The sequence below is a fragment of the Varroa destructor genome, unplaced genomic scaffold (assembly GCF_002443255.2).
Source record: "Varroa destructor unplaced genomic scaffold, Vdes_3.0 BEIS01000004.1, whole genome shotgun sequence".
In the NCBI taxonomy this organism is placed as follows: domain Eukaryota; kingdom Metazoa; phylum Arthropoda; class Arachnida; order Mesostigmata; family Varroidae; genus Varroa; species Varroa destructor.
Window position 1 is genome coordinate 39,626,184 of NW_019211457.1, and position 27,257 is coordinate 39,653,440.

At 47.3% G+C, this 27,257-nt stretch overlaps 1 protein-coding gene across 1 annotated transcript in view; it reads right to left on the reverse strand.

The window, feature by feature from the left end:
• Nucleotides 1-24,947, reverse strand: part of LOC111249488 (uncharacterized) — a 69,462-nt gene extending 44,515 nt beyond the window's left edge. The window contains exons 1-2 of the mRNA XM_086987721.1: nucleotides 24,512-24,947; nucleotides 18,351-24,254 (exon numbers count right to left, since the gene is read on the reverse strand). Coding sequence (XP_086843847.1) covers nucleotides 18,351-18,699 — 349 coding nt within the window. The 5' untranslated portion in view covers nucleotides 18,700-24,254; nucleotides 24,512-24,947. The remainder of the gene's footprint in view (nucleotides 1-18,350; nucleotides 24,255-24,511) is intronic.
• Between the last annotated feature and the right edge of the window lie 2,310 nt (nucleotides 24,948-27,257).

Genomic DNA, 27,257 nt, shown 5'->3' on the forward strand with positions numbered 1-27,257 from the left:
TCGTCAGGTTATTCAGATGTCCCACGCCCTAAGTTTAATGCTATTGAACAACAAGATAAAGATAGGTAGGAAGCCATGCCACGAAAATCCTTCAGGTCAGCCTTTAGGTTCACCTCCTTTCCACTTTGCCCTGTCCGTTTACCAGTCGTTTTTAAGATTTTTCTGAAAGCTCTCCACGCTACCCAGTTCTGAAAAAGCAGTCATACGTGCTTTTTCATTTTTTGGGATGGCCCCATTTCCTTAGAATGGCCATTCGGGCTCAAAGAGGGACCAGCGATGGAGGCGTTGGGCTCTCGATTGTTAGACGTGTGACTCTGTTGACTAAGGCGCACGACAAGAATCGGGTAACGATGCCATAGCCGGCGTGAGAGCCGACCGGAAACAGATATGTGATATCTTGCTGGCAGGACAGTAACGTGGGTGGAGAGGACGAGGAGCGGTCGATCAAGACGAGACATCAGCCTGCTGCTCCTATTCCTGCCATAGTAAATCTGGATACCTTTCTCGTAGGCTTGTCAGAGAAGGAAACAGAGGCGGCGACAGTGGCCAAGGCGAACGTAAGCACAAGCTAGGGACAGACTAGAGAATTCTTGCGTCCCCCACACACAAAAGGACAATTTACGGCTACAGTTACATCTCGCTCAGATTACACCTCCACCGTCCGGTATGCTTGCTCGTTCCAGCGCTCGACGGCCATCGACCGCCTTGCCATTGTTCCTGTAGAGTAACCGGAAAGGGCGCAATGCCGATGACGAGGAGTTGTGTATTCTTAGAATACATGGTTCCCTACCGGAACGAGTGGTAGGGTATGATACTTACAGGCGATAGAGAAAGCAGAAAGAAATGTGATGTCCTGTCCTTTTGCTTTTCACTCAGTATCAGGCCATTCTCGAACAGTCACGTGTGCACAATGTGAATGATGGATTGAGGTGTCTCGTTCAGTTGCTTACGTCCTCGGATATCGTGCCGAGATGCCTTGCGCTGCACACCAATACTTGCCGATTAACATCAGCAACGATTCTCACATACCTTGTATACGCACAAAAATGCAGCGTAGGCTGGGTCTCGTAAGACTGGCAGGTACAAGTACAGCTGTAACAACCCGTGGCATAAAAGCACGGGTTAACAGGAAGTTAAGAAAAATAAATGCAGTATAAATTGTGCCTTAATCATTTGTGCATATTATTAGCTCGCGGGAGCTGTTGTAGCAAATGCAAATGCGAATGTTTGCTGCCTCCCTGAATTATTATTATGGGTTGCCGTCTGGATAAGATTCGTAGTAGGAAAGAAACTATATCTTTATCGCACGATGGCTACTTTCCATACGAGAATGAAAGCGCGAGCGGACCCCCCGAACGAGCGACCTGACGAACGAACGCGACTGACTTGCTATTGGTCGCCGGTTAGAACAGCGACAATGGACAATACCAAGATGTGATTTCATTAAATAGGTAACAACAATGCATCAAACAGTCAGGGAAGTAGGACGGACGGATGTTCGAACAGGCCGTTACATCCAGTTGGTTAACTAAGTAAGGAGCGCTAACGACACTAGAGCCGCATCCTTCGATCCTAACAGTAACGACGTTTCTTATCCAATAAACTTTAGGAAATTTTTCTCACAGATGAAGAGAAGCAACTAGGACAGAGCTACCACTGGCTGATCTGGGCTAGATCTAAGCTTGCAGTCGGCTAACTAGTCAGTCAGGCTTCCTGCTAAATCAACTTGCTTTGTCAAACGCTCGAATAAAAGACTAACTGAGCTTATGACGAGGACGTAATTGTTTGTTCCACGGTTCTATTGGGTGCTTGGTTATATAATATACTAGTTTCTCATATGTCAGTCAATTATTTTAGCCAATTTACGAAGTAGAACTACAAATGAGCGGTCCTTTTATCGGACACAACCTTTGTTTTACTCTGGCAAAACTGACACTCAGACTGGTCTCCTTAAGCTTTTGCAATTTGCCGGATGTCTGTGGCATCCCTTGCCTCCTATTAGCCCGTTGTTGGATGAAGTCAACTGAATCGTGAGCCAGTGGGAGGAAAGCTAACGTTCGACAAAACAAACCTTCGCTCATCGTTTTCCCTCATCACCTCTGTCCAGGCTGATCTCCTCTTCTCGTTGATGTCAATGATGTAGAAGATGCAGCGTGGCCCTTCCTTCAGTCGGTCTGACCTTATCTTAGTACGACGATCCCAGTAATAAGGATACAGAAGCGTATGTAGAATCTCCCTATTCGTTTGTGTACAAATAGTTATCGTTGTCGTACATGATAGCTCCGTGGAGTCAGATAGACAATATAGAGATGCAACAGCAACTATCTCTCGATTTAGCAGCTATAGAGACATCATCGGGTTGTCACAAGCGAGGTTAAGTGAGGTGTCATTGGGATAACATGTTATCATGAGATACAGCAGTCAGGCGCAGCGAACGCGAAGACTAGTGGCAGATCTGAGCCTCACTGGTCGCTGGCGGGGGAGGGGGCGGTACATTATGCGACATTATAATCACACTCAAGCACAGGCACACATTTGGCATTTAGCTTTCAGCCGGACCATAGACGCTCATAACCCCCGCCACTTTTGCCTTCCTTGCGGGTGGTTGACTGCTCACTATGACGTCGTCGATCGATGTCAGCTAACATAGGCGATCATTGCTCATTTATGCCAACACGAAGCAACGATAGCGAGTAAGGGAGATCTATTGACTATGAGGGTGGACGAGTCGATGGGGACCGGTAACGATGACGCTTTGTGTGGTGTGCCAGCCTTCCGGCCTGTAGCTATAGATTGAGAGACAGCATCCAACCGTTCCCTTTCGTCCATTGCCCGTCAGCCAACTCAAAGTCTTCGGCCTAATTAGCTAGCTGTAGCAATAGCCTTCGGGCGATATGGCTCAATAAGATGGGGCGTCCAGGGACAGCCTGTGGGATCATCCATACTTTAGGCTAACGGCGACGACCGTACGTGCAGATGGTATCGATGGATGTTTGTGTTTAGTGGATAGGAACACCGCCTCACAAGTTGCGGATCCGGTGGCAGTACTGTTGCATCCCCACAGTGCTGGATGTGTAAAAGAAATCATGTCTTCAGTTCCTGTGCATTGTCTGGCAACTACGCGTCTACCCTCCGAAGGCAACGGCAAAACATGATTATGATAGAAATGATCATAATGACGATGTTCGATAGCGCGTCTTTTTATTTATAGACCCTATATATGTAATTTTATCAGTTACAGACATACGTATTATCGTTTTGACAGCGTAAAACCATGTTTTTAAACTTAATCTATGTGTCTGAGGAAAAACTTCAATTGGAGAAATAGTTATACAACCAAAGTTCTCTTGATTTCTCGTTTCCACTCTCGCGATTTTTTTTTTGCCTCATTTGCCATTCTGCTCAGGCAATTTCGTCGGACATGTGGTAAACGAGGCATCCGCGACAACATCGTTTCGGAATGTAGTCATAATGTTGAGAACAAGATAAATCCTTCGACAACAGAGAACACAGAAGAATAACATCTAGGGACTAGAGGTTATCGATTGCGTGCTTGCTATTTGCACGCGCTGGCACGATGGCAATGCTGTAGCCTGTTTACTGGATGAAGGCGGCAAAAGCGGCGGCTACAAAAACAAAAGAGCAGCCAGCTATGGCAGTACTATGAGAATCGCAAAAAAGTGCACCCAAGTTGCAAGATTCATCGAACGAGTGGTACTGATCTTTACAAATTGACCGACCGACTATTTCGCTCAGCAGTTCTTCTGTAGATAACTCTCTAATAAAGCAGTAGGACCTTGGCCGCTTACTTACCCGGTCGTGGGGTCTTTGCTCATCCTGTTTGTTCGTCTGTCCAACCGTTCATTGGACCATCCATTACGAAGTGATTCGCGTTATTGTTTTTTACTGTTGATTGGACGGCAGACCGACTTTCAGGTTCACAGACCCACAAGCGGCTGGCCGCTCGATAGACGCAATGATTGTCTGCTCCGGTGCTTGGTCGTCTGGTTTGCTGTCGAAAGAGGCAACTTTCTTCAGAAGTCCTGCAGCGTCTCATCCAGAGGACATCGGAGGCAGCCTTTAGCCGACAGCCAAACGCTAACAACAACGGCGCCTGCTGTGGCGACGACGGCAGTGTGGCAATAACTAGTGATGTGTGGTACATCATCAAGAGCCAGCACGCCTTACAGGCTGGATCTGGCCCAGCAATGGTGCTCCAGCAAACCACCACGCCGCATACTGCCTGCCTGGCGAATGAGTAACGGAAGCCGAGCCAACTACTCCCGCATACAGGGGCGATTGTCAAAAACGGAGTCATAGGAAAAAAAAGGAAGCTCAATGGAAAGTGTCGGGGCAAGGGACGACGAATACGGCATGCGTGGAGGGTCCGATGTGTGGCATCTATTTATCTTACATTTCCAGCTCTAGATAATTGATTACGCCAAAAACTACATTACGGGAACGGCTGTGCCTGGCTTTGCTTGAGCTTGGCTTCTGTCTATGTATAAGCTTCTGTTCTTCAAGTCGCGGCGGCCACGTAGCGCAAGCAGCAACACAGCGGCGCAGACGCCAACACATTTCTACCCGGCGCGGCCCATTCCGCACAACCTTATCCAACCCCTTCACCGAGGCACTAGCGCTACAACAAAACGCAACTGAATCTCTGCGACCGACACTGGTATACTATTGGTACTCACTGCTAGTCGTTCCTGCCGAGGCCACGTCGTTCTTCTACGGAGCGCCTTCTTTCTGCTTTGTGAGGGGCAACCATAGAGCCATCACAGTTAAGAAATGAAAAAAAAAAAAGCAGGACGAGAAAAAAGAATATATTACGAAACCAAACAGCTATCAAGCGTAACTAGTGCTAGTGGTAGTTAATGGGGTAGTGAGGGCGACGGTAGAAGTTGTGGTAAACTAGACAGCTATTTGGGGCTCCGCATGGAGCAGCTTTTTCGCCAGCAGAATTTAGAAGGGCGTGTCTGTATAAAAGCAGCCCATACACCGTCCCTGCCGCCGTTAGCGCCGTCAATGATACTGCCGCTGTCACTTCAGTTCGCCCTCGCTCGCGAAGTACGACCCCATGGGGACCGCTGGGTGGCTTAGCTGCCTGGTCCTGGGGACAACGCGGTCCAGACCTGCCGAGTGTAAAGAGCAATATCCAGCGGAGCGGTGTCGTACGAACAATATAAAGTTGTTCTAGTTGAAGTTCCAAAAGCCAATGTCCGTTCGAAAACACGAAATCGGTTGCTGTTGTCTGTAGAACGGTGGATGTGGTAGGAGAGGCGAGGCTGGGGTATTGGCGAAGTAGTGAGTAGGGGAACGGAAGCGTCGAGTGTACGCTTATGACGGCGTTTGTGACTGAACTGTCAGAGAGAGAGACGAAGAAAAGACAAAACTTAGCATGTTTGCGCTGTTTCGGACTTATTTTAGGCTGGGTTGCAACGAAATCAAGGACGAAGAAGCGATGTTTGGTTAACCGTCAGTCAGTAAGCGTCCGTATCGCTATTGCTCGTTATCAGTAAAAAGATGCTGAAGCAGTAGGGGGAATCTGGAAAACGAGGCTAAAGTGGTGGGTTATGGGAGGCAGTTATAAGGAGCAAGCAGGAGGAAAGCAATGTGTAGTAGGGGAGCAGTGTGTGTAAAAAGGCACATGGGAAGGCTTAACGGCCTTCAAGCCTACACTCTTTTGTCGGCCGACGTCCATTCGCAGGATGCTCTTCTCTCCTCTACGACTAGCAACAATTGAGCGCTTCAGTGGAACTGAGCGCCAGCTAGGTTTTGCTCTTTGCGTCTTACTTTCCGTGTGCTTGGTCCTGTAATATTTTAGTGCCGAATAGTTCAATGTTGATCTCCATTAAGATCTACAGATGGGACGAAGACTTTTTATGTCCCAATGACTCTCACGTAAGCGCTAGTTTAGACCTTGTTGTTGGCGATACATACATATTGTTCTTAAGCCAGAACTCCCCGATAACTGCGAGCGGCGCAGCGACCGTCAGAGATTTCCGTGAAAATCGATGGCTATTTAGACCTAGTGAAAAGGCTTGCTATATCACTTTTACCGTGAGATATGGTAGAGCCGGCCAATAGGACAGTCTGTTTCCTCTTAAATCTATTCTATGTTGATATACGGGGCTTCCTGATCATCGGGCTACGGAGCGAGGAGGGGCAGGAGAAGAAGATGGATACACCGAAACAAACAGGCTTCCTATAGTACGAAGGACTTTATTTAAAAGGGCTGCAAGAAAATGGGGTAGCCCTATAAAAAAAAAACAAAAAAACTTCCGTTTTTATAATCGCCTCTATTGCTTGGTAATTTTACTTCCTGCCTAGGTCATAATATACTTAAATCTAAACAACGTCTTAGAAATATATTTTTAGAAAAATATGTATGCTACAGATATTGTCCTTAGACGTTTTGTCGTAAGAGCATGCACATGAACGTCCTGCTCAATCTATGGAATCGAACTCAGTTGAATATATGCGAGAAGCCTTTAAGCCTTAGCCATAATCTATGAGTCTGATTTTGCTAAACCTATATTTTATTTGTCATTAGGAGAGATGAGGTAAGTAAAGCTAGTGGATCTTTCTATCCAAAGCAAGCTTTAAAAATTCCTGCGACTTCAAGCTCGCAGCGGTAACAAACACGACTCTTTTACAAGACAAGTATTTTTTTCAACTTAGTTTCCTTTCGCTACTTCTCTCTCATTTTTGCTTTACACCGTCCACTGCATCACTTCTTCCGCTTCCGTCCCTTTCTAACCCACTTGAGTCCCAACCCGTATTGGAAAAAAAACGGTGAGTTTATTTCGACAACTTCTACTTCTTCCCCCTTTTTGCTACGGAGGAGCGACGGCTGAAGTCAGTGCTCAATCCTCAATATCACCGAAATTAAGTGAACTGCACCAACAGACTTGCTTACGCTTAGGCTGTGAGAAAGATAGGTGGCATGCACGCTTTCGACAATAAAATGAATGCGGCAGCAGGCTGCCGACTGGTCGGGCCCCCTTCGGCCCGACGCTCAAGCACGCCCTATATCTATTTCTCGTTACCACAAACTAAAGATCCAAGTTAATTTTCAGGTTACGTCAGCAAGCAAACAGCGCATACCCGTCAGAGCAGTAGCGGCTACCACGCTGCGTAAATTCCGTTCTTATTAAACAAGTGAGTAGCTGCTGCGCAGGAAAGCAGAAGTTCGGGTGCGCGAGAGAAAGCGGGGAAAGACGTCCTCTCATAGGGCGATGGCGACTCTAGAGCCTGGGGTGGCAAAGAAACAGATACTCTTCTAATGCCTGGGTCTGCTGTGCATTCCCTTAGACCCCGCGATGGCATGACGACCCACTGTAACGACACAAATACAAACTAGAGTGATCCCACTCAGTTGCAGCGATGGGATGACGGGTCATCGGGAAAGGAGTTTGGCGAAGAGCCCGGAAAGTTGGACGAGGACGTCCCGGACCCTACCACGGTCGCTCTACGATGAGGCTGGAGTCGTTGCCGGTCGGTGACATCGGAGTTATCAAACGGTTTTATCCATTTCCATTCCCCAATGGTCGTTCCAGGACTTCGAATGCGTTTCACCTGCACTTTTCTGGAACCGCTTCCTGCCTATGTCTCGTTGGAGACGCCCTACGTTCACCGCGTAAGAACGTATCCTGAGAGCCGATGCCGCTGTGTCAGGTGCTTCCCCTTTTCTGTTCCCTTTGGCACGCGTAAGCGAGTTAATCATTTTTATGTTTTCACCCCATCTTTCTTCACCCAAAACGAGAGAGCCGAGATTCACTGCCTCCTGGCGCCCTCCATTCCCCGAGAATCCTTTGGCTGATTCTGCCGAATGGGTATGCTGTCGGTCAGTCAGCGGCCCTTAGGCAGTCCAGGGTCGGGCCTCCTAGCTGCGCATTTTTGCTTCTTCCGGTAACCGAAGAGATGCAGTGCCATACCGTTAACGTTGTGGAGCCTGCCTGCAGGCATTTAACGACCTGGATACCATTTTTATTCGCATTCAAGTTAGGCCTATCCTATGGCATACTCGTCCAGAGCTCCATAGATTGCACTGACAAAATTCAAGTTTGCGGACAGAGGGATCGTAGAAAGACTTTGCACTTAGTAAGGTCAGAAATGGTGAAGTAGAGCTCATCGTCTTCGTATAGAGCAGTTTCAGACAACAGCATGTCAATGGCGGTTCGATATGAAATGGGCCAAACATTCTTAATAGACACTACATATGATTGAAGCTGCTTTGTGGCTTCTTTAACATTTTCAGTTTTGATCAGACTGTTAAGTTCATTGCAAATTATTATTATTACTATTAATATATTCGCGCTCAGTTGGAGCAACACCTATTGGTTTATTAAAGTCACACTTATCTGTCGAACTCGACAAGTATTAACATCGGATTTTCACTCTGCATGAAGGTTCCCCATGAGAAAGCGGGTACACACATGCTCTTCATTTTATATGTGTTGTTTTTGATAAATTGATCAGGTAACCTATTCTAATTAATTGCTATTACTAGAACTAAAAAAACAACTTCGTTGTGTTATAGCATAGCTTAAGCTGACCCAGTATCAGCAGTTGATAAAACAAAGTACATATACGACAGCATGACGAAATCATCAACATTACTGGGTCGTTAGTTCCTAGCAACTTGTGCCGATGTGCTACGATGGAGTGTGCTGTTTTTACTATATCATGCTTATCGGTAGGCGTATCTTCCATTTTGGATCTTTTTTTTTTCTGCACAACTAACCAATTGTCATCACCTAAAGGAAACAACAGTTAATTATCATTAGACCTATCGTAACATGCCGAAGGAGATCATAGATTTTTTTCCCTATTCACTTAATTGTATAATGAAAAATATGGAAATACATACTAGTATAAAGTCGACTATGTCAAGATATATCGTTTAACCTTCACATATTACACTTCACACTCAGGCCTGATACGTACAATATCGCAGAGAAGCTTATATGTAATATCATTCGTTCAACTAGTCAATGACTTTTAGTCATGCGTGCCCTATATCAAAGTCTTAATACTGTGCAATTCGTGTGCCTATTTTGAATTGTCTGGTCGCTAGCGATAGCTACAGGGATACCTCATATTTCTTTAGCTATTTGCAGTTACTGAACATCCACTGCTTGGGAACGACCATATGTGATGTAGTATTTCTATTCAGGTATATTTGTTAAATCAAGTTTACCCTACGGTCTACCGATAATCAAACGTCTGACTTGACCTAAATAAACTAAATAGCTAGACGGTGCTAGTCCGTCAGGATCAACTGTGTACAGGGTTTCACACCAACGAAGTGGGGCCTACTAGTACGCTGTGGTCTAGGTTCGAATTCGGGCATAAACATACCATATTTCGTGCTCAAGGCCGGCCGTGGAATATTTGACGGCGACATCGGATGTAACGTTCGAAACATAGAGAGGTTGGTGAGTTACAACTAAGGAAAACTTTGACGGGATGTTTGTCCTAATGGGTATCTTATCCACCGCTTCAAATGTTTTTCCCAATACAATACTTTATGTTCGAGTGCTACGCTCGCTAGCGCTGTTAGGTATCACGTCAGACGGCTGGCTCCCAGCACGGAACGAGGTGTGTCCATGCCCGCGTTCGAGCCTCGACCATCGCGTGTCCCTAAAATTGCTAGCCAAATACGTTACCCAGCGAGATATCACGGGGAGTCATCCCCTACCCCTGATACCCGACAAATATTGCTACAACTTACGAATAGCAGCTATCTTTTACTATGTCAGTCTTTTGTGCGGTTGTCCGAAAACGTCGAAGCCTCTCAACAACCAGCAGACTGAATAGATGCTTCATGAGCTTCATTGAGTACACAGATAAAAATCTGATGGTGCACAACGTAAATGTTTTTAACTGTTTATCGCTAGGCCCACATCTAGCGACGGTACTACATAGAAGATCAAAAAGTTCTGTTTGAAAAAGCATACCATTTCCACCCGCTTATGATACATCTGATATCTCCGCTAACTGCTGCTGGTAGCAGTGCTAAATCACCCTAAGAGACTTACCGCCTTTCATCGGCGTAGCGAAGGCTGACTAGGGCTACACACTGGCACTTTCTTTCCTAACAGATAAAACCTCTACACGACTTCACACCATGGTAGCAGCAGCTGATTGGCAGTTGTGGTTCACAAGCGTAATACGACCGAAGCAGTGATAGTAGGTGGTAAGAGTGCTCGATGCTAGGCTGCAGGAAATGACAGCTTAGCCACCCACACAGGTTACAGACAAATGAGTTCAGCCATATATACAAACACATTGCTCGAAAAACTTAGTTGGACTCCATACAAGATCGATACTACAATACGTTTTCGTTTTCTCAATCGGGTTGCCGATCGCTTAACGATTGGTCGCCCTTGCCCATCATAGGCCCCGTCTGGTTGCTGATGACGATGGTTTTGCCTTCGTCAGTGCCGTTATTGTGTCGTGTTTTTTGCTATAACTGCATTGAACCGACTGGAGGTCTCTGACCGCTTTAAATCGCTTTGAGATGGATGCTCATGTTTGCCTGTCTCAGGCAATTATGGACGTGGGGTCTAGCAGTTGCCCCGTTTCTCGCTTGAGTTGCCCCTCTTCGCTTTGCTTTGATCAGCCGCTTAGCCAGCTGACCCACCTACTCCCGCTACTGCGTTAGGCTCTTTATGTGACCAGGGAAACCACAAAGGCAATTTTACCTTCAACGATTCAGTGACCAGTCTCCTATGAAATCCATTGCATCCCTGGGCCATTTCTTCACAGACGTCCGTCCCTCGACACCCCTACGTGTACCGTACTACCTCCCCATCCTACAGCAGTTGCGTTGCATTAGGGGATCTAATTGTGTACGTGATGTATGTTAGTCCTCGACGGACATTCGCCGACAGCAAAAGTAACCAGCTAAATCAGTAAACCGGCCCGTTTAGGTTAGGTTCACCACTCCAGATGTCTAATGAGCCTCAGAGATCTACGAATCGTCTATGAGCAACGGGATTATCTCTGGGATAAAATTGTCTACGATTTGTATGATTTATTTTCCTGGTATAGAAAGCGAAAGCAAGGGTTTCAGTTTAAATTGGTTGCATAAAATACAACATAGAATTACTGGTTCGCGCGATGCACCGAAGGAAACGATAAAGAGTGACAAAGCAGGACGTTACTTTGGGATAAATTCGTAGGTAAATGAGTGGGCGCAGAAACTAAGCAAATCGAGGGATTGTGGCATACCTTGTACACTGTACACGGTATCTTACGTAGATTGGTTGGCGTAAAAAAGGCAAGCGCGTTTGCATTCAGCATCAAACCGAACCACAATTGTAGCTGTTTTTTTTCCCAGTCACACGAAAGAAGCAGACAACAGATCACGACTGTTAACTCCAGACCTCGCCGACGCCAGTGCTTCTGCCGCCGACTTGTGTGAGCGTCAATCGACGGCCAGTAGACTAGTCAGAGAACCTGCTTGTATCGTACATTCTTGCATTCTCAGCCGTTAGGCCGGTTGACCAGCAAAGACTACGCAGATAGGGGAGAGTTAATAGATATTACGATAAGCTCATTCTGATTGACCTAGGGACGGTCTGGCGGCGCCGGCGACGGGAGCAGACCACCCATTCCGTCCGTTTCATTGCCCTCGTGCCTGCTTTAGCATGAGCCAATGCACTGATAAAGGGAACTTGTGTCGCTTGGAACAACGAATAAACGGGTCGCAGCCTGACTTGTCATCATGCCACTAACGGTGTATTCCGATCCTTCGGACCATTGGTTAGCACAATGGGGTGGCTCAATGGCAATGCGGTACGCGAGCGCAGCAGTGGCACGCTGCACTGGGCAGTGAATTCTGTTCAGTGGAACCACGTGAAGCTTCAATCAGTCGGATAGACAGGCTGGTCATAGCACAACAGTCATAGAAGGTAACACAGTTTGGCGAGATGGAGGCATGTCACCTATGTGAGTCGAAATTCGTCGAGGACCTTTTTCTGCGTCAATCAGCATGGGATGGGCGATACAGGGTTTCATTTGCGAATGTGCCTTGTGTACTCCGGTTCACTTCACTTCCTTTTATTTAAATACTACCTTGATGACATGTTTTGTAGTACACAGTATGTTCGTATGATTATGACAATTTAAGACAAAACATCCGTGGGTATGATCAATGATTTATAGTAATTGTATGCATAACGGTGACTTGGATGTTCTGCGGCGGCCGATGCTGCCAATGAGCACTATTACCTGTATATATTAGAGGCTGATAGATACCATCGAACGTAACAGCAACGCGAAGCTTTGTCATGCTCGAGGCCGTCTCACTCTACTATTCTAGCCTTCTCTTGGAGTGGCGGTACCTGTATCGAAAGAGTTGTGTCCTATACCTGTGATAGAAATAGAAGAACCTTCTACCTATCCCATAGCGTTAACAATCGCGTGACGACCCCATAGAAATATCATATCATTCATTATAGGATATATAGATCCGAGGATTCTTCTTTTTTGCTGCCTCGACGCTTGCGGCTGAGGGAACAAAACGGAGAAGAAGGACAAGAGGTAGAAAGCAGGCCGGGGACGAGATGAAGCGCATAACGGTCGCTTTCGCCTTGGGCGAAACCGCTTCCTGCCGCTCTTCGCTTTGAAAGGGTAAGCGAAAAAAAGGGCCCGTCAAAATAATATTCAGACGCCCTGTGTTTCTCTCTATCACTTTGACATTACTGGTTCTGGTTTGAATTTCAACTCGGCTTATCGAGCCAGAGTGTGTCGTTGACTGTTGGTGCTGGCAGCGCCTCCTTTGTCTGTTGCCGTGCTACTTTCATGGCTACCATAGCAAAGCTAAAACAGTTGCGTAAAAGCAGGTCAGAGCGCGCTTCGCAACTCTGTGTAGCATTTAGGTGATGGCGATCTCGCAGGCCGGGCAGCAGAAGGCCCGTCGATGTCCCTATCTCCCCTTACTAACTTTCTGCCATTGCGAGAGCACCTAGCTTCTATTTTTACTACGCGAACGAAAACTAGTCGTCGCCGTCATCATCGTCGTCGTCGCAGTGGTAATAAGTAGTAATGACGGCCGTGGCGATGGTCAGTTGAGTTTGCAGGAACAAGTCCGTTGAGCCGGGACAAACTCAGAGCATTGGTTAACGAACATCGACAAGAACATCGACCTACTGGAACACCGAGGCAATGGAAGACCCATCGGCCGCCATCTTGGCAAACGACGTAGCGCACACCAGACGATAACGGGCGGTGGCTGTGCCCACTGGTCTAACCCTAGGTCGTGCCTGACCACTATCGCTCTGTACCATTTTCATCCGATGCTTTCGTTGCCGCTGCATACCAATCTTTCTTAGTACGACGTAGCCAAAACGAATGAATCAGACAGCTATGACTAAGGAAACCCGTAACGCTGAGACTATAACAAGCGACAAATACGTCCAAAGAACTGGTCTGTACAAGTAGAATTTGCACTTGAGAAGCGCCATCACGAGTACATATCGTGCAATAAATAATTGTACTTAGTCATTAAGTATGGCGCGATCAATGAACGAAATCGGTGCGGTTGAAGAGCGAAAATAATACGGATTTAGTAATGACGTCGATATTTGAATATCTAATGGAAAATCCCCTGAATATTATATAGGCTTAGCATGGTGTGACAGGTAATCGACAGCCAACAGCCTACTTAATCTGGCTTTACGGATCTCATGAACACAGAGAAAATCCCTTGCGGTAAGCAAAATAAACCCGTGATAAAGGCCTTGCATTGATAATTGCGTTATTTTTTCTCTGTTGAAACTGAGCAGCTTCACTGTCATCAACGAGATCCTTTGATTTTTGGTCTGTCGTCAAATCTGCGCCTATATGTATACCGTGCGTCCGCCCTTGTGCGGGCCCCTATTTTTACCCGCTTCGAGCTTACCTATGCTTGATCAGCAATATCGACGAGGCTGAACACGAGTCTACTCGATAAGTACAAGCTTCACAAAATCTCTTTCCCATATTAGAGAACATCATTGGCATGCGTATAGACGATTCGTTTTAGCAGTTTTAAACAAGTAAACCCAAATAGAACCATTGTTGGTCGACAGCACAATCCATCGGATCTGCCCCGTCTGCGGCCTCTCACCGTCAGCTCACTTAGAGACTTAGGCAAACGATGGCTGATCGAATGGAGCTGTATTTCCGGGCTCAACCTCTCAGTCACCCGCTCTAGCCGCCGACATCAGTTCAGCTGTCTTGAACTACTACACTGAATGCCTCGCTAGGCCTCCTTGCCCTGCCTAGATGACCCTGCTATGTCGGCCCTCGTTGGCCGGTTAGTCAGTCACCAACTAGCTTGTTACCGTAGTACTGCTATGGCGTACCCGCTTACCTAAGTAGTGCAGGCAGGTCAGAGCAGCGGTGCTGAACTTAAGCCGGTGCTGATCCCGTCACGTTGGACACGTCTCGAACTCGCTTCATGTACACATACAGATACATCGAAACCCTCGCACTAGCCCTGCCTTTTTCCCTTCTGCTGAAGACTTTCACTCAACCGTAGTACTACCAAGTAATCCAGATGCCGTGCGGTTGGTAGCTTGTTCTGTCATTCGGTAGCTCTGCCTCTTACACAACAGAAGTACATCAGATCAGAGTACAAACACAAACTGCCATATCAAATCGCCTTGTATTGTAAGACCCCCCCCCGCCCGCCCCCTGACCAACTGCAACTGCCCATAGATCACCGTTGGTATATCGTGTCATATATGCTCTATAGGGGAACACAATAAGCAGAAGGAATTCATACACCTACACAAACAGCCGGTCAGCCATATACCTACTCATTGACTGCTGTGCACATTTATACCGAGTCGCACATGTTCAACTAAGAAACAAATATCGGCTTTAGTTGCCGCTATTGACTGACCAGCCAAGCACTATCAGTATCCGCTGGCCCATAATGCTGTGATTCGACGCAGGACCAATGGAGCAGCTAACGCACACGATCGACATCTCTGACCAGTCCTTGAGCATATTATATGCAGTACGATCTACTGCCGCTACCGATCATGAACACCGAGGGCACAATGCCGTACCAGTTTCATGCGGGTAGTACATCGTGCCAGATATTTATCCTTGGCGCTATTCTGCATCTCTGTCCAGTCTCACGTTATCGGCGTACGGCTGGTCAGCTTAGTCCATAAACGTTGATGCTTCTAACTATGGTACTGCAGCACTATGCGTAGATTCGCCTCGAATACAGCGGCATGTGTGTCAATATTGACGACCACTGCTAGCTGAGTTATGGACAGCTTTCGCTAACTGAGAGATGAAGGTTCATACTTCGAAACGAAGAAAGAAGAAAGGTTGTCTCCGACCTGTTTGCAGAAACTATCCATTCCAATGGAGCAGGATGATTCACGAAATTGGGCAACGATTCAGAAGAAAGCGACAAACAAGCAGAACGGATAGAACCTTATCGTGGCAAGAAATCAAGAAGGTATGATGATCTGTCTCGTATTGGATCACATTGACTTATCGTAGCCAATTTCCTTGAAATTTACTTTTGTAGTTAGCACTAGCTTTTTGTATAAACGATATATTATGATGCTGTGCATATTGATGCATGGCAGCTTTTTGCGTATCTGCAAATTAAATAGGCCCGTCGTTTTCAATATGTGAGCAATCATTTTTAAACATGGCGTTTACGCCGTTGTTTCTTTAGATAAATCAGCGCACAATCAATAACGTATTGGCTAAGAGTATAGTTCAAAGAGGTTTGTTTAGTCAATGACAAGGAAGTCATTGCATTATGACATTAAATCTTAATAGGTAAGGTTTAAGTTTACGCCCAACTGCCTTCATCTAACTTGTCCCGGTTTTCGTTTCGACAAGAACTTTTACACGTTATTTCTAATTACCTAAAAGTTTTTCCATTTTATTTGAAATGTAATACATATTCATAGGCTTCTGGGCATGCGGACATGTATACTTGTCAAACTTTCTCGTCGAATGGCCCGTTTCCCTTTACTGCGACGTATTTTGTTTTTCGATAGCCAAATCGCGGGGTAAGGATAGAAGCCATTATTGAAAGCTATTATTGAAGCTGCCTTCGCGGCAAGCACACACGTCTCTCGCTGGCGAGCGAGGAACACGATGCGGAAAGGGAATGCACCAAAAGTATAAAGAGAGACTATCAAAGGCCTGTTTGTTGCTTATCAGGACGCTCGTGCGGACCCGTGGGTCGTGATTGGTAATTCCCAGCGGCATCATCGGGGCAAGCGTAACGGAGCCACAGCATGGTACTGTGTCGGCCATAAAGGTACTGCTGTATATACTGTACATGAGCTCAGTTTTGTATCTGCTATGTTGGTACGAAGAGAGCTCTGCGATCACAGTAATAATAACAATCATTTGTGACCGCGAGGAGAGAAGGCCGCATATGGCTATAGCAAACGTAGGATGCCAGGGCGCGCAACGGAGCTAAGAACGGAACGCAAACCTACATACTACCCTATGGCTGGACGCCTATGAGCCTGAATCGCAGCGGGTCGAGAAAAGCCGGCCAAATCCGATAGTGCGACCGCCAGTTCTACGGCATCCAGCGGTGGCAGACCAAGGAGCGGTTGACTAGGGACGTGGGGAATCTGGGGAGAAGCTCAGCTAGGGAGAAACAGTGCTTGCTGGCACACTTATTACTCTCTTTTCTGATTCCTTTTTCTTTCGGTCACTCTCTATCGCACCGGCTGGCGGACGAAGGAAATTGCTCGTAAGATATTACGATACTAGGCAGGATAATTACTAGCTAATTAAGTACACACCACTTACGTAGCGGCCGGGCAAGCGAACGAGCGGTCAGCCGGCACAACGGCAGCACACGCCTTGCCGCTGCCTATGCAGCAGCCGGAAGAACTGTAGCGGCTTAATAAAGAGCTTAGCTGAAGTATGCGTGTTGCCTGGACGGCAGTCGGCGGTCCCGAAAGGGCCACCGCCAAAGGACTCGGAAGTAGTTGGTACACAGAGGGAGCGTCCGCCTCTAATATCAGCGTCGACTTTGTAGAGCCAAGAACGAATGCGGCTTAGCCAGCCGGACGCTAGCCAGCTGATGTTGGTGGTGCTCGACCACCATCGCCATAAATAACCGCTATAGGCCTACGCGTGCTAAGCCCTTGCGAGTTCAGGGGGTAGCTCCTAGCGAGCGGCGGACCAACTCAGCTTGGAAGTATTAGCACAAAAAGACACCAACATTTACAGATTTAAGCGGTAGAACAACAAGAACAAGCAAAGAGAGAGAGAGATACCGGAAGGCTCTGTTTACTGCTGACGCTACGCGAAATAGTAGAATCGTTAGTATTGGTGGGCGCGAACCTCCACCTGTAAGTAGGCGAATGAAACGCACTTGATCCAAGATTTGCTAACGTAAAAGCTAGTAGTCAACAATGGTAGCATGATGTTGATATTGCTCGATGGTAAACTGCCATGAGAAATAATGATAAAGTTGAAATATATCCGTACGCAAAAAAAAAATCGTGTTTATGATCATAAGCGATGATGTTCTATAGCCGGTGCAGGTTTAATGAGGATTCATTATGGCCAGTACGGATAAAAACAATAGCCAATCTTTGCTACGTGTGGTGGTGAATATAGAATAGCGTATCGATGCTTGCTGTCAAAAATAGCCACTTGTGTTCGTGGTCAAATAAAAACGTGACAAATATTATGCATAAAAATCGTTTCTGAGAGGAAGGCTTACTACCACCAACTTGGAAGCCTGTTAGTCAGGGTGGGGCAAGAATCACTCGACAATTTGGGACTTTGCATCCGTTGAAAACAGCAAGAGAGTGATTAGCAGTAAAAAAAAAAAAAAAGATCGAAAAAAACAACAAGTAATACATCTTGAAAGGTTTAGATAGCTTCCTTTGGACTGTCGGCGACCTTTGCTTTATTTTACATTCTGTTTAACCTTGGGTCTTAAAAAAAAATATTATTTTAGCAAGAGTAAGGGCACAGTTTCGTCGATGCAATACTCGTCACGATGTCCATCATTTTAGAATATCGTGACATAAAACGCGCACACAATTGACAGTAGCGACTCCCTATATCCTGTAAGAAGATCGCTAATCAAATTCTCTGCATAGCCATAAGGGAAATCATCTTTTTCCTCAAGGAATATTTCGTAGGCCACCGTTTAGCTTCCGGCCTTTCCGGTCGTCAATAATGACGCCTTTAAAGAAGTAAAACACTTTGGAAAACAATTCTCCACTCGATGCTAAAAATGCGTCAACAATGATCATTTATTATTATATTTGATTTCGTCATGACATCTCGTCTATCTTAATTTTTATTTTATATTAAACAATTTTATATCAACTTACCTGCAAGCTTTTCGAGTTGTGATGAGTAGAAATAGGACGATGCAGGATTGTTGTTGTTGCCGTTCGTACTATTTATATTATTGTTGCTGGCAATCGTGTTTATGGTGTTATGGTGGTAATGGTGGGCAGTGGCCGCGCTAGTGCCGGTAGCTGCGGGAACAGACGCTGCGGCCGATGGGTGCGATACTGCTGCATGGATATGCCCCCCCCCCCCTTGGTGGGTTCCTGCCGGAGCGGTCTCCGCCTCGGAAGGACTTGACGGTGCCTCTTCCTCGAGAGACCAGCGCGGCCTATCGCTGTGCAATTCAGGGTCATACTTCATCTTCTTGACAAGAAAAGAGCGCGGCATTTTGCCTGCGTGTTTCGACTTGTCGTCGTACTAAGAGTTTTGCTGTTTCTCTATCCGTCGCCTCTATCGAGGTTGTTCTATTTTATTTATTATTCTTAGTGTTATTATTATTATATATGTTACTTCTGATATTATCCTTACTACATTTCAGTGACTCGGTAACGCTTCTGAGGACGTCCGAGGCAATGACATTCTTATTAAATTTCACTTGTATGACTTATGTCAGCGAATCCCTTCTATTGTATTACACTGGTTCTGTAGCCGGTCGCCGTCGCCGTCGCCGCGGCCACTGTCTTTTCTCTTTTATTTTTAGTTGGTAACCAATAATCGACGAATCGACCGAAATTGCAAAGGATAAGAAAGGATAATCGGTTTTGCTTCTTTCTTTTCAGGTCGCCAAGATGAATTTTTTTGCAGGCAATGTCAGTCGAAGAGGTTAACTATTCGTTTGATGTCCTTCTCCTTTCTCCTTCCCAAATACTGCTATAACTGAGGGGAGGAGATCGTCGACCAATCGACAACGATCCGGTCTTTTCTGGATTCGTTGCCCATCAGCTGAAACGCTGCAAGCTCGTGTACGTCACGCGTAATCCAGACCCGATAATGTAATTAATGTAGACGCACGAGCACGCGACGCACACATGCAAAAACAAAATAGTAGAAGACACAGGAGGGCAATAGTATTAGCAGATCGCGGATTGCAGATAGCGAGTAAGACATATTGAGCAGAAACATAATATAAATTTAAGTGGCTTAACGGAAGCTGATTGAGATAGTCAGAGGGCGGCAGACAAGCGCCGACAGAAGGAGATCGTGGAGGCAAGTTCTCCTTTTTTTTAAGCGTCCTCCCTTGAAATTAGCTTTAGAACCGCGTTACCGACAGAGTCAGACAGAACTGGAAAAGAGAGAATTCTGCTGTAGTCGTATTAGTAACGGAGGCAGCACTCACAGGTGACCTGTTCCTATAACTGTTCTGCTGACAGCGGTCAACGGCTCCTATCGGTCGGAAAGCGTAGCATATTGGAAATTTCGGCGCTATCAGTTCAAAGACCGGAGCGCAGGCGTTGGCCTTGATGTCTTTATCGCAGCAGAACTATTGGAACCGCGATCGGCCAGCCACTGTCTATAGACATGCTATGTGTGCTTGTGTTGTGTTCTAAAATCGTCTGACAACCTTCGGAGGAACTTTAGTTTCGCTTAGGAGCCAGATGAGGAGGGGAGAGCTGTTGGAGACCACTGTTGAAGTAGCAGCTTGACAAAGAGGCGGTTGCTCGCACTTTCGCCGCTAAGCAAATCATGCCGCAACCTCAAGCCAACTGTGGTAGCTGCGATTTCTTTGCCGTATTGAACTGCAGAACGAACCGATTATCCAACCTTCGCCTCTCCGATCGTTTCAATTTGCTCTTGGCTTCTGCAGCCCTTGAATACTTAGTAGAGACAAAGCCCGCTGGCTACGTTTCCCTTGACGAGATAGACTGCTGGCTAGTTGTCTGGCCAGCTTACTCACAGCTCTGATTGACCCTTTCTCCACTTTTTACTCTTTACCACACTCTTTACCACTAGTAAGTCAGTCAGTTCCGATTTGAAGCTTCGGCTAATACTTTTTAAATGACTTTTTGAAATACTTCGTCTCGATAACCAGCTTAGATCGACAACTTCGGTGAGCAGTTTTGCTGGGTTTCCTAGGCTTGCAGTGGGCACGGCCGCCACAGCTGCTGCTAGTGACCGGACAGTGGATCGGGCAGTAGCCGAGCAGTTGGGCTGGCGAATGGGTTGCCAACCCAGTCACGTCAGCCGCAGAGGTGACCTCTTCTCCCCTCCCTTCTACTCCTTTTCGCTCTCCCTTTATCTCCCTTTCTCCTTCTCTCTTTCTCGCGAGTCCTCTTATTCTCTCATTTTGAGCGACTACCGTAGAACGTTTCTCACCACGTTCATGCTCACATTACGCCGCCGCCACCGCCACCGCCCCCACCGCCGCAAGAGTCAGGTTGATCGCTTGCAGTTCGGGTAGACAATATGAACGACGGCTAGTTGAAGGTAGGAAAACTCCGTTTAAGCGAACCGTTTGAATCGCTGTTGTAAACACGACTGCTACCCTTGCGGGTATTACTGAAACGGCGAAAAGCTAAGGAACATTTTCTGCTACACCTGCCGTAGCAATACGTGAAGTGTCGACTGACTGACGTTGTTGTGTCCGGACGTTGAGTATGACGTCAACCTGCAATAGTCGTTGTAAGATTCTGCGCAACGACGGCGGTACTGATCGAGTACGTGGTAGATGAAGCAGCACGAGTCGTAATAATAACTGCAGTCAGGGGACTTGAAGTGGCTACACAGTTGACGGTAGTAAACCTTGATTTTACCGCTGCTACTTTTTCTAGCTCTGGGTCGTAAGTTGATGTTCGTACCCACGGCCGATCGAGCACGTGGTGGTGGTGGGTGGTTGGGGGGGGGGGAGGAATACTCCTAGTGCTGCTGTGACAGCACTCCCTGTCGATGCTTCTTGTTCGTTTCGTCAGGATCGTTGTAGTAGTCGTAGGACCTTTAGAGTCTGCAGAAGTGGCACAGCTTTTTTGAAGAGTTCTGAGTTGGGGGATCGGAGAAAGAAGGATGGGGTTATGGCGTTGGGGCCGCAAAAGCGCGGCAAAAGGCTGCTTGCAGCTGGTGCCACCGTGGTAGTGACGGCAGCAGCAGCAGCAATGGGTAAAGCAGAACAGGCAAAGTTTTCGACGGCTGGTCTTCTCGTCGTCGTCGTTGCCGTTCTCAATATTGCCTTTCTGATAAGTCCGTGCTGAGGACATCAAGTTGAGGTTTCATGGGCGGCGGTGGCAGTGGCGGCGGCAGTAATAGCGCGCCTGTACCAATAGCGGCAACGGCAATGCTAGCAGAAGCTGGGCGAGTGCTGCCTGTTCGGTAGTCGTTCGGCACGTTACTATTATAGCTATAACGACAGCTTCAGCACAGCACCGAACATAGACAGACTACGGGAGAGTCTTCGTCTACTTTTTAGTGGCGGTGTAGTCGCTTGCACTTGCCGTCGGTTGTTGGTCGGTTTGGAGTTGCAGTGGTCGGCGACGCTCGTCTGACTTCAGCAGTGGCCGCAGCTGAGATGGGAAGGCAGCAATACGTACCGACGATCGCCGCGGGCCTGCAATGACGAAGTGCCATCTCAGGCTACCGCGAGACGGGCAGCAGTTACAATTCTAATGGGGGGAGCTAGAAGGCGGAAACACGGCAGTGAGTTGGCCCCTGTGATCATGTCACACCAGAGAGGCATTTGCTTGACTTGCTGTGTGACGGCCACGGCAGCCCGTGAGGTCGTTGCTTCTGCAACAATAATGTTTTCACAGCCCTTTCCTCCTTCCCTCCCGCTGCTGCAGTTGCTGGTGCCAACCGCTGGCCGACACGCGGCCACAGCGCTGATAGAGCAAGGCCTCCCTTGCCGCCGCTAAACAGAAAGGCCTCCTCGATAAGCAACGGGTACTATCCAGTGGCTGTTAGCGGGTGATGCAAGTCCGTCCTCTGTTGCTGCTCCTGTTCCAGAGGCCAACAGGAACAGCAGGCAAGCGTAAAGAACTGGCTGAGTGACACAGCCAGCTAATGTACTGTGAATGCAGCGGCTGACTGGTGTTGTTGTTCGCAGCGATACGGGGCCGTCTTCTTGGCTTTTCGATTGGTCGACTCTTCTCAACTGACCGGATTTAGCTAGGCTTCTAGGGCAACTCCTCGTTGGCTGATACCTCGTCCTGATGTTCAAACCCTATACGGTCACCCCACTGCCGGTCGGATTTGATGGAGATTCTGACTTCGGTCCAAGGCTCTTGAGAAGTCGTACAGTTGGTGGGGGTACAGATGGGCAGACTACATGCGGCGGTGACGATGGCGGCGGAAGCGGACGGAGTCAAAGACTACGCTGGTAGTGGGTCTAAGTAGTGGATAACTAAAGAAGCCAAGATGATAACACCGCCCTCGCCAACGACTTGAACTGAGATAAATTCTTTCTTTTCTGCGGAAAATTCTTCGGACCGTAAAAGATGACGAGGGTAACGGTTTATTCGTTTCCCGTTTGATTCTTGCTACCTTAGTAATTAAACCTAGTTCATCTTGCCTCTTTGTGAATGCTGACGTTTGCCTAATAGTAGACAACACTTAACACACAGACAGACAAACGAGGTATGCAAGATTCCAGACCTGATCAACAGGTCGTTTTTGGCACGCGTTAGAAAACTCCATTGAGGACTTTTTGCCTTGACTTTAGCCACATCTGCCGCGGTCCTAATCGTTGTTATTCCATTTTTGCAGCGATATTCCGCATCGATCTAATGAAGTCCAAAACGTGCTTGTATTTTTGGCCGTGGATTAAACAAGACGTTCCGAAAACTAATGTGGCTCTTAAAATAACAGCGAACATCAACCAGAATAATTTGAGGCTTATTTTTATGTTCTCATACTTACGATGGTGTAAATCTGTCTGTAATGTGTGTTGCTTCTTGTTTAGATTCAATAAACGCGTTCGAGGCAAATGTTCCGCAGGAAGGGACGAACTCTTTGTGGTATGGCCTCATTCAGTAGTTACGATACTGCTAACACCGTCGCTTTTCACGTTCTCTTAATGGCCTCCTTAGCGGCAGAACGGCGCCGGGATATATCTTAATTCCTCCGACATGTCCCGTTTTTTTGCGCCCCACTCAGTTCACGTAGTTGAGCCGTTCTTGACAACGGGGCTGGCAGCATATCTGTTTCTACTGCCGTTATTATTAGTTTTGCCGTTGTGGCGATAACGATCGATCCACTGAAATATATGTTATAGCGGAATATATACTAGGCACTAAGGCCGCGCTGGCCCTTCAGACAATGCTGCCGACAAGACAACGGCCGAAGGCCTTCGTCTACTTTACTGCACGTAGTTCAGTTCACGCAGCGGGCACCCATCCTGCTGAACATTAGCGGCAGCAATAACAGCAGCAGCAGCAGCAGCAGGTGCGGCGGCGGCGGCGACACCCCCACCTTGCAGATACCTAAGTACCCGTATTGTTTCATTTGGCACAACAGTAAAATCTGTTGTCGAATGTATGTTTGTGGTGAACACCGCACGTAATCCTTGATCACACACGGGAGAAGACAACAGACACTATGAAACCACGTTTTTTTCTTCTAGTAGACAAACTCCTTGCAGTTGTTATGGCGATTGGAGCAGTCGTATTTTCAGCTGTGGTTGTAGCACGCAGTATTATAATGCTGTTACAGGATGTTGTCAGAAGTTGTCCACTGACCATCGGTGGAAGTTGAACGGCTACGATGTTCAGAGTTCTTGCCGGTTTATCGCATTCGGTACGAAAAATTTTCAGTTAGGTACAAGAAAAACTGTATCCTTTATTGTTGTTGTTGTTGTGTAAGACCCATAATAGTGCTTGTGGGTCGAAGTGATGCTTTTATCTGGGTCGCAGCTAGAGTGTAATGCTTCTAATCGACACGAACAATAGACTGGTGTTCACATTCGCACCTGCACACACACACAGACGACCTCTCTTACTGAGTCGTTCTTCCCCGAATCGCTGGAACGGGTTGCGGTTGACCGTAGGAACCGTAAAGAAAAGGTTGTCAGATGCATTTCGTTGTCGCTGTTTGGTCATGCAATGATTCTAGCTGACTACTACTATAATAAGTAAACTGTTAATTTGGTAATAGCCTGGGTAACTAAATGCCAGTGCGTTTTTTCCTGCCACTTTTCTTCTTCTTCCTCTTCGTCTGTTTCTTCTTTAATGGATTAACCTTTTGCTATGTATACTGTTGTTGCCTTACGGGAACTTACTTTTTGCTACTGCAGTACCTGTGATAGCCAGGTTTGTTTAATTTTCTTGTTATGAAAGTATTTTTCTGCTTCTACTACAGCAGCTCCAGTTGTTTACGTTGTGGCAGACTTTGGTTGGCCAGGCCAGCTGCTCGTTTTGTCGACGCTCGCGTTGGTGGTAGATGCTGGAGTCAAAGCTTTCCTGGCACCCGAACCCGAGGCGAGGTTTAGCCATTCCAACAAGTCGCTGTCGTGGTTCGCTTGGCGCGAGTCGAGCTCCCTCCCTCTCAACCGAGTGAGGGGGGAGAGGGTCTCTCGGTCGCCACTTGGTCCCCCGGTCTGGGTCGAGTTTCGCTGCGTTGAGGGTGAGGGTCACCGAGCAGCACGGGCACATACATACAGACATAGGCAAAGGCCAGGGACACAGACAGCGAAGCAGCACACCCAGCGGCTAACACAGCCGAACCCTGCCCAGCCATACAGCCCTCTGGCCTAGCACAGGCTACAACAGCCCAGCCCAGAGCAAGCTGTACGGAACTCGCACAAAAGCAACTCTACAATGTTCAGCCAAGCAGCTCAGCCCAGCCCAGCCCAGCCCAGCCCTACTTAGCCCGCCATCCCACTACTACCAGTGCCGGCGCTTTTACTATACGATGCACTACGGCCGTTGCCGCTAATGCTTTGTTCTGTAGCTGGCCCACCGACGAGTGAGCGAGCGAGCGGGCGAGCAAGCTGCTTGCCTGCCTTCCTGTTTGGCTCCCTGCCTGTCTTCCTGCGCTACCAAACAGGGGACAGCAGCGGTAGCAGCAATGGGACCCGCTTTACTTCGAGTTAACGCTTAATGTCTATCTCCCTCCTCCTCCGTCGGGCTCCCTTCGCTGCACTCTCGTCGCCCACTCCTCTTCTTCACCCTCCTCGTTGGGTTCCCTGACTGCCTTGAATTGCTCGTTGGCAGGCCAGCTGGCTGACTGGCGGGTAGCCAGATAGTTGCTAGTGGATTCGAGTTGAACGGACTAACGGAATCTGCAAGGGAACGAGCAGCAACAATGCGGTGGTAGAAAGCAACGGCGAGCAGTGATGGAACTGCAAGCCAACCGACCAGCTACTCAGTTAGTCGCAGAGCAGACGGGGCGATGCGCCTAAAGTATGAGAAGCGTCATCAGACCAGACATGGTAAGCAGTGACGGGTAGGTGGAAGACCGCCACTCAGAAGACTTCTCCCAGGCCATACAGTAAAGAGCTTCAAACCAATAAAAGCGGACCCCAATCAAGCATCACTAGTAGCAGTACAGAGCGTAGTAGTACCTGGGTCTAAAACATTTCAGTAGAAATATAGTAGCAACCTATCTGCCATTTGAGGTTAGGGCATATGAATCTCGGCTTCGAATTATGGAACAGACACGTTTTTACGTGTTTTAAGTCAATAGTTTGATGCTAGAGCAATTCTGGACATACGACTAAAGACAATGGTACTCATTCTCGTGCTCTCGACGAGCTTAGCGCCTGAGTATAGTAAACAGATCGGTGACCAGCTGTTCCTTAATTTTCTCTCTAGTCGTAAGAGGAATCAGCAGGAATGCCGCCACAGGGCGATGGTTAGTAAGGCGTAAGTGTTGAGTGAAGGTGTGTGGTCAACCATTAGGTCTTAAATGATCTATATCTGTTGTGTCCATGTTTAATGATGTGCAAACGTTATAAATCGAAAAGGACAATTCGAGATTTTACAACAGGCAAAGTCACTTCAGGTTGCACATCCAGCGGAGGGATTAGCTTAAAATGGCCAACAACATAGAAGTATATTATATTTGGGGGACGTCTGCGATCGGTATTAGTGCAGCAGGCACACTCACATTGATATTTGTTATTATGATACCGAGCTTCGCACCATCTACTACTACTACCAGCCGTTCTTCCCACCTATTTGGTAGGCGCACTATATGGTAATATTTTTCCTATTGCCCACAAGAGAAATAGCAACCAGTATGGCACGTCAGGAATGGCCGTAAACAGCCAAGCTTGTCTGAATCAATCGGTGTTATGATGCAGAACTACGAAAAACGAGATTGAAAAAAGCAGAGGAGAAGTAATCTGAGCAAATAAAAGAGTAACAGAAGACTGTGGCTCGCTATTACGGCAACATTTGTACAAAACGATCGGTAGATTTATGGGTCCGGTCTGGCCTGCTTGCTGCTACTGGCTCATCAATTTGTTGGCCTACCATTATTACCACTGTATGCAACTTATGCTTCAATGGGACCTCTGTCAGCAGATCTACGGTACGGTGTCACAGTAGAATTTCTCTGTGTCCTCTCTGTGTATTCTTTCAAATATATACCTAGTCCTTCTTTAATTATATTGCTTTCGACTCCCCCCCCCCCCCTCACACTGTCAAACTCCCTCTCCTTGTCGGGGGTTTCGACGCAGCCTTAACAGCGCCAGTGGCGGCATCAGTAGTTGGATTGTCGTCGTTGCCAGCTAACGACATTTTGCTTTGAAATTATTGAGGTTGTTGACAAGCGAGTCGAGCGGCATTTCAGTAGAGAGCGATCGTCGCGCAGAACGTTGTTTTGGAAGAGCCGGGACATCAGCAGTTGTAGCGACGCTGCTTAAATCCTCTGTTTGCGGGATCACGGTGGTTGCTGAATGCTGTCTACCGGGCCGGTTGACGTAAAAGATCGTAGATGCTGACCGGTTTGAACGGCCAGTCGGCGTCTAGAAGAAGAGCAAAACCGTCCATCCCGTCACAGAAGGGAGAGGCGGGCGTCCA